General features: G+C 44.9%; 1 protein-coding gene and 1 pseudogene across 1 annotated transcript; one reads left to right on the forward strand and one right to left on the reverse strand.

Moving 5' to 3' along the window:
* Positions 1 to 768: 768 nt before the first annotated feature.
* Positions 769 to 4,687, forward strand: LOC106570491 (leucine-rich repeat-containing protein 14B-like; annotated as a pseudogene).
* Positions 4,688 to 5,746: 1,059 nt separating this feature from the next.
* LOC106570481 (cytochrome b-c1 complex subunit 7) lies at positions 5,747 to 7,783 on the reverse strand. Its single transcript, XM_014142876.2, has 4 exons — positions 7,674 to 7,783; positions 6,930 to 6,998; positions 6,632 to 6,798; positions 5,747 to 5,948 (listed from the first exon to the last, which is right to left on the reverse strand). The coding sequence occupies exons 1-4, from the start codon at positions 7,690 to 7,692 to the stop codon at positions 5,871 to 5,873; spliced, it is 333 nt and encodes a 110-aa protein (XP_013998351.1). The 5' UTR covers positions 7,693 to 7,783; the 3' UTR covers positions 5,747 to 5,870.
* Positions 7,784 to 7,799: the final 16 nt, after the last annotated feature.

Here is a 7,799-nt window from a genome sequence, read left to right on the forward strand (position 1 = left end):
ATGCATCTGTTGGTCACAGATACCTTAAATAAAAAAGGTAGGGGGGTGAATCAGAAAACCAGTCAGTATCTGGTGTGACCACACGTGGTCTGCGGTTGTAAGACCGGTTGGAAGTACTGCCAAATTCTCTAAAACAACTTTGGAGGAGGCTTATGGTAGAGAAATTAACTTTAAATTCTCTGGCAACAGCTCTGGTAGATATTCCTGCAGTCAACATGCCAATTGCACCTCCCTGAACTTGAGACATCTGTGGCATTGTGTTGTGTGACAAAACAGCACATTTTTTATTTAACCTTTATTTAACTAGGCAAGTCAGTTAAGAACAAATTCTTATTTACAATGAAAGCCTACCCCAGCCTAACCCGGACGGCCCTGGGCCAATTGTGCGCCGCCCTATGGGACTCCCAATCACAGCCGGTTGTGATACAGCCTGGAATCAAACCAGGGTCTGTGGTGACGGCTCTAGCACTAAGATGCAGTGCCTTTCAGAGTGGCCTTTGATTGTCCCCAGCACAAGGTGCACCTGTGAAATGATCATGCTGTTTAATCAGCTTCTTGATATGCCACACCTGTCAGGTGAATTATGAATTATCTTGGCAAAGGAGAAATGTTCACTAACAGGAATGTAAACAAATTTCTACAAAACATTTTAGATGAGAAGCTTTTTGTGCATATGGAACATTTCTGGGATCTTTTCAGGTCATAAAACATGGGACCAACACTTTACATGTTGCGTTTATATTTTTGTTCAGTATACTTACAACACTCGGTGTTCCTGAGTACTCTCATCAAATGCATGTTTTCATAACCAGTCATGTTAGGCTAGTACATTATGATATCTGATCCGCCACTGCTTTGGTCTTGATTAACATCTAAGCCTTCAGTAAATCTATCAATTCAGTGTGGGCATGATGCCAATGTTACCCTGTACAACGTCCATGCTATGTTTGTCCACATTGCGTTACTGTTATTTTTGTCACTGGCGTCTGTATATAGCTTGCTTGCATAAACAGGTCATTTCAATGTTGGTGGTATGGAGGGAGGTTGGACCTAATTTTGTAATCAGTAGGAAAAGGTTGTTTCTGCTCTGCCCCTTGGCGAAAGATGCAAATAGATATTCCCTTCACCTCTCCAATGGGTTGAGACGGCTGTTTGTAAATAAAATAGCCCTCCTACTCACCTACCTCACGCGCCAAGCCTCTCTTTCGCCACGCGATACCACAGCAAACGAGGTCCAGACAGATATACAGTACTAGCAGAGACAAAGAATCAACAGACAGAGAGACAGTCGGGGAGAGAGCAACAACACAAACACATCCAGTCACAAGGGCTGATTGGTTGATCCTAACACTTCCAAGACCCAGACCTCGAGGACAGAACAGAGAAGAGAGAGCCATGAAGAGCCTGAGGTTTCTTGCTGCCGAGGGCTTCGCTCAGAGTGGCCCGAGCGCCACGGAGAACCTTAGCTGTTTGTTGTTCAATCTCTACCCGCTCCTCTTCAATGCCTGCTACCTGCACGAGAAGGCCTTCCTCCTCCACGACCTGGTCCAAATCTGCCTCTGCACGAGCTTAACCTGCAAAGGCTCCTGGGAAGGACGGTAGACTGCCAGGAGGATCTCCTGCACCTGCCGGCAGTGCCTGGATGGCTCTGTTGACTGGGCTGAAAGTTCTGGTGTTGTGTTTAGAGGTGCAGCCTGTCACTGGTCAAAAATGCTGCTTGTGAGGCACTGGATCTTGGCCAATGTGACACGTTTTTTGTTTTGCTTCAAGTCTCAATGTGTTTGTAGTTACTTGAGTTGCCACTGGGGCAATACAAGGTCAAAATGTCACCTTACATCATAAGGGCCTATAACTTTGATTTGTAAGACAAATTCCCATTTGAAGACAATAAACAGTTATGTTCTATCTCCATCTGTTCCATCTCCAGTCCTATGTGCTGCGTCCAACACAGACTTACGCCAAGACCCTCCGTATGGTGGACCTGACTGGGCTGAAGGACACAGAGTACCATACCTGCGCCTGTGGATCCACCCTGGGTCGGTGGGCCCGCACCCAGCTCCTCACCCGCATGTGCTACGAGGTCATGGTGGTCTTCCAGGCGGGCGACGCTGCACCCTCAGCCCTTGAGACCGAGGTGGACGTGCACTTGAACGGCTTTGTCACCGGGCGGAACTACAAGGTGGTGGCCCAGGCCTTCCTGCTCCTCCGTCACTGCCCCTTGAAGCTGCGCTTCGTCAGGTTCCGAGCCAATTCCCTGGTCCTGAAACAGCTGTTCTACGTGCTGCATGTGGCCCAACCGGAGGCCTGAGGAGACTACCGATGGTCCATAATGTTCACCTGGAGGCCCCGCACCTGGAATTGCTGTTGTCCCGGATGGAGAGAGAGAGAGAGAGAGAGAGAGAGAGAGAGAGAGAGAGAGAGAGAGAGAGAGAGAGAGAGAGAGAGAGAGAGAGAGAGAGAGAGAGAGAGAGAGAGAGAGAGAGAGAGAGAGAGAGAGAGAGAGAGAGAGAGAGAGAGAGAGAGATTGATTCTTGGTATGTCCTGTGTTTTTGTTGTTGTGCAGAGGTATAATTTGTTGTCAGTATTTTGTAGCCGGTCCTACTAAGGTATGTCTATGACAAAAGGACTTTTTGATTGTGAAATTGTTTGTAATATTCTGTTTCATTTGTTCCCAGGGGGGAAGGGGAAGGCACCTTGGGAGTGCTTAGGCAAGAGGCCTGCGGGCATACATATACCCGTAGTATATACTGTCTATGCACACTAGGTAAGACCTGGGTGGACCATCCCCTGTATTTTTGTTAGTGTGCTAGTTAAGTAAGTTGTGGGTAGGTAGTTAAGGTAGGAGACATTGACATTTACTATCTTTGGTTCTGTTCAGCCCCTCTTCCCCAAATTTACCATGTGAAGGAATAAATTCCTAGTAAGCGGTAAATTCTCTGCCTTTTGTCATCCTTACTCGCACCTACAGTCCCATACCTCTTTCACTCCACCTACAGTCCCATACCTCTATCACTCCACCTACAGTCCCATACCTCTATCACTCCACCTACAGTCCCATACCTCTATCACTCCACCTACAGTCCCATACCTCTATCACTCCACCTACAGTCCCATACCTCTTTCACTCCACCTACAGTCCCATACCTCTTTCACTCCACCTACAGTCCCATACCTCTTTCACTCCACCTACAGTCCCATACCTCTTTCACTCCACCTACAGTCCCATACCTCTTTCACTCCACCTACAGTCCCATACCTCTTTCACTCCACCTACAGTCCCATACCTCTTTCACTCCACCTACAGTCCCATACCTCTTTCACTCCACCTACAGTCCCATACCTCTTTCACTCCACCTACAGTCCCATACCTCTTTCACTCCACCTACAGTCCCATACCTCTATCACTCCGCCTACAGTCCCATACCTCTTTCACTCCACCTACAGTCCCATACCTCTTTCACTCCGCCTACAGTCCCATACCTCTTTCACTCCACCTACAGTCCCATACCTCTTTCACTCCGCCTACAGTCCCATACCTCTTTCACTCCACCTACAGTCCCATACCTCTTTCACTCCACCTACAGTCCCATACCTCTTTCACTCCACCTACAGTCCCATACCTCTTTCACTCCACCTACAGTCCCATACCTCTTTCAGCATGGGGGCTGCAGTTTGCGGTACTCAGTGGCATTTTGTTTTTGTTGCTTGGCTGTGGAGGAGAATGTAGACAGCTGCTAAATCTGCAGGTTGGCCAGAAACCACGGTACACTTAATGGTTGCTATTGTCTCCTTCCCAAATCACACCCTATTGCCTATATAGTGTACTACTTTTGACCAGAGCTTTTGGACCCTGGTAGAAAGTAGTGCACTTAAAAGTGAATAGGGTGTCATTTACGGCTGACTTTGAAATAGCACTGAGGTCATGACCCAAAACAACAAGCAGGCACCTGCACTGTCCATTAGTTAAGCACGCGTTCTAGAGATTTCATATTGGCTTAGTTTTTTTTTTGTCAAGCTTGGGTGAAGTGAGGCGCACACCCTCACACACATTGCAAGCATGCATAAGTGATAATATTGTGAAAAATTGAATACAATACATTTTTGACTCTGGCCTTGTCCAGAGCCCCCTGACCACCCCACTGAAATGCCTGGAGCTGGCCAACTGTAACCTGAACTATGTGGACATGGCCTACCTGGCCAACAGCCTGGCCTCTTCCCCGCCACTCTCCACAGCCTCACCCTGGAGGACAAACACATGGACATCCTGACCCTGGCTGCCTGGAGAGGCTGAAGATACTGGGCAACCCTCTGAGCGCCACGGCCCTTCGCCGCCTCTTCTCGACTCTGGCCGCTGGGTTCCCAGCCCTGAGGTATATGGTGCTGCCAGTGCCCCGGGACTGCTAACCTGAGGATGTCACCTAGCCCTTGGATGAGACGGTCTTGCTGCAGTACGACAGGGAGATGTTCCAGGCGGTCAGGGGTCAAATGATGGGGATACTTCAGGGGTGGGGAATGTGGAGGTAGTCACCCCCCGTTGGGCGCTTATGACGCAGATATCAATGAGACCAGTAAGGAACTGGGGGTGTCCATGGTGAAATCTTTCAACAGCATCATTGGAAACTTTATTGATACCATTGAGATCGTGGACAACAGGAGATCAAGAGGTAGAATACCAGAGGGCGGGTGATAAGAGAACTATCTAATAAAGGTAAATGACTCAATAAACCATTAGGAATTATAAGTCATGTAGCATGGTTAATGAATAATCAATGTAATGATCAATTAGTCCCAGGAAGTCTAGTAGAGGCTGGAGAGGGAGAGAAATGTGTGTATTTAGTGGGCCCAAGAGAGCAGGGGACAGATGGTAAAAACTTCAAGGGGTTCCTAACCTTGAGGGAAAGGAACAGGCAGAGCTGGATAGTGATAAACGGTGTGGGAATGCAGTTCACCAACAGTTTGTGTGTAAATGCATTTGCGTAAGGAAGGAACTATATAATGGCTGTTTTGTTATCTTGACCTCAGAACGTTCTCATGAATGAACCTTTTGCAGAAAGCTGAGTCCTTGCCTAATTATTTAACCCTTTGTCTTCCAAACCTTGGCAATTAGTCAAGGCTTATTGATTATTGATTATTATCATTAAGATATAAAATTCCTTTATCAGCGGGAAAGAGGGTTGATAGAACAAGGGTGTGTGCAAACAAAGGGTTAATCTTTCTCAATTGTCTATTGTGGTTTGCAACACTTAATTTCCACTTATCCAAAGACAGCTAAGAAATGAGTGCAAATAAAAAGGAAACAACTTTAGCCTAGTGGGTTGCTTAAGGCCTTGAGAAAATGTGTTTTATATCCATATGTACTGATTCATAAGTACTTGCAACAGATTGACAAATGTATTGCCCCATTATCACAGGATTTCTTTAACATGCAACTGCTGTTCGATTAGTTTAGTCAATTGTTATTTATGTCTTCCATTCGTGAGTGGCAATCAGAGTAATGCATTCTATATAAGAATAGTACTACTTGTATACCAAAAATGTATTTACATGTATATATTCTGGTTTTGATGTTTATTGTATATTATGACAATGGAAAAATTCAATTTTACAAAAGTGTAAAATGTGGGATTAATGTGGATTCACTATAAATAAACATTACTGTGGGGATCAACATCCTGGTTCACATCTTAACCCAAAAGCTATTTTACAAATCTTGCAATGCTTCATAAAAACTCTCCACACTTGTACATCTTTTCCAAAAATGTAGATTTTTAATAAGCAGTCTTCCCACAGGGTCCACTTTATTTGAAATATTACAGAGGACAACCATTCACCAGACCAAAGAGAAGGAACATCAAGCCTCCACGTCCATCTCATTTCTTCGACCACTCCTCAACCTCTTTCCTCTCACGGATGACCTCTTTCAGGTAAGGCTCCAAGTAATGTACGTCCTATAGAAAAAAGCTCAAACAGAAACAAAACATTAGTTCTGTCATCTTTCGTATGTCATTTTTCAACATTAAACAGCTTTATAGGCATCTCCCAACTCAACTATTGCCCAATTCCAATCTGACCTTTAGTCTCTACTCCTACTTGCTTCATAATCTAATACTTCATAATCATAATTATCCTACTCCATTGATTGTTCAATTAGTTTAGCACTATCAATATAACAATATTTCCACCTTAGCCTCAGAGGCTAGACTTTGCCCTTCATTCCAAAGTTACACTATAACCCTCAACTCCGAACCTCGAAGCCAGTTCCATTGCGTTTAATTGTTCCCCTCTAATCAGGGACTGATTCAGACCCGGGACACCTGGTGGGTGCAATTAATTATCACGTAGAACAGAAAACTCCAGGCCTCGTAGAGTAAGAGTTGAATACCTCGTCACTATAACATCAACTTTGGACATATCTTCCATTTCCCCAGTGGCATCTCAAAGCCATTTCTGTACAAACTAATTGTGAGACTATATGCACTGTACCTCAGACCTGGGTTCAAATATTATTTGAATTATTTCAAATACTTCAGCGTTTGCGCTAGCCTGCTTGGAGTGCCAGATGAGTGGAGTTTGCAGTTTTAGGACTTTTTATTAGTCCATTAAACGACATTTGAGCCCAGGTCTGCTGTACCTCCTCGTATTGAGTCCGCTGTTCCTTGGGCAGAACCGCCTGCTTCATGGAGAGGTCCAGGGCTCTCTTGAGCCTGAACATCCTGTCGTTGTACACCTTCTCTGGGAGCCTCCGCAGGGCCTCTTTTACGTCGCTATCCTCATGGATTGTGTCATCACGCATCAGACCTGGAACCAAAAATATCCACAAGGCGAGATCTAACTGAAGATTCTAGATGTTTAAGACTGAGTGAATGAATTCGTCTTAAGACTCCGAGATGTCCCCAAATAGAATAAAAAACAAGACTCCCAAGAGTTACCAATTTTGTTGAATCCAGCAGCATTGTAGTACCATTTACGAAAGCTGACCAGGAGTCTGCCGGTAGTTGCTGTGGGGGAGACCAGAAGAATAATTTGCTTGTCAACAAGATTGTTCACTAAAACAGCTTAAAATCCAGTTGCAATCACTGCAGCACAAAAGCAACGAGACAACCAATAATGTTATCCATGAATCTAAAAAGACACTGGAGTGGATCGACTAGAAATGAGTGAACTATAGAAGTAGGGACTGGAGGGAGGATTTGACAGTATTATTTGGGCGAACCTTGTAGTGCAACTGCAAATATTACAAATGTGCTGGATAAGTGGATAGATTGCTAGATCACATGACCTACATATTACTATCTAGGTGGGAACTGCTAACGTTAGATGCTGTTAGATAATCAAGCTGCACTGGCGTGGCGTTTGAAGGTTGATCAGACCATAGAAGATTAACTGTTATAGTACTGTTTTACCTAACCATTAGCCAACTGGCATACATTTCATTTAAAAGCACAATGTCACTGGCACGAACCAGATTTCCTTAATTTGCCATAGCTAGCTAACATACTTCATGCCATTCGCCGGGACACAGAGGACGACAGTCCTTAACATGGATTTGAACACAAACACTCCGCATCGTCTTGGTGTTTTCACAAATCAATATCCCCTATACTCAACATCTGCAATGTATGATCTCGATTTACGGGTAAAGAAATGCTTAAAAGACTGGTGATTTTATTTACCTGGTGCCCTCGACGCCATGTTGTTGTCTAAAAAAAAGTTGAGTGGAATTGTGGGTAAAATGACGTCCTGTGAAAGAGGTCATCCGCGGTTGCGCAAATCTGCACAAAATGCAAGAATTTAATCAC

The sequence above is a fragment of the Salmo salar genome, chromosome ssa14 (genome assembly GCF_905237065.1).
Source record: "Salmo salar chromosome ssa14, Ssal_v3.1, whole genome shotgun sequence".
NCBI classification, from domain to species: Eukaryota; Metazoa; Chordata; class Actinopteri; order Salmoniformes; family Salmonidae; genus Salmo; species Salmo salar.

Bases quoted from the DNA above. Each gene is read 5' to 3' on its own strand.
- LOC106570481 (XM_014142876.2), bottom strand. The intron at 6,799-6,929 runs GTAACTCTTGGG...TTTTGGTTCCAG, and splicing joins TGCTGGATTCAACAAAATTG to GTCTGATGCGTGATGACACA. The intron at 5,949-6,631 runs GTACAGCAGACC...TTTTTTCTATAG, and splicing joins AGCGGACTCAATACGAGGAG to GACGTACATTACTTGGAGCC.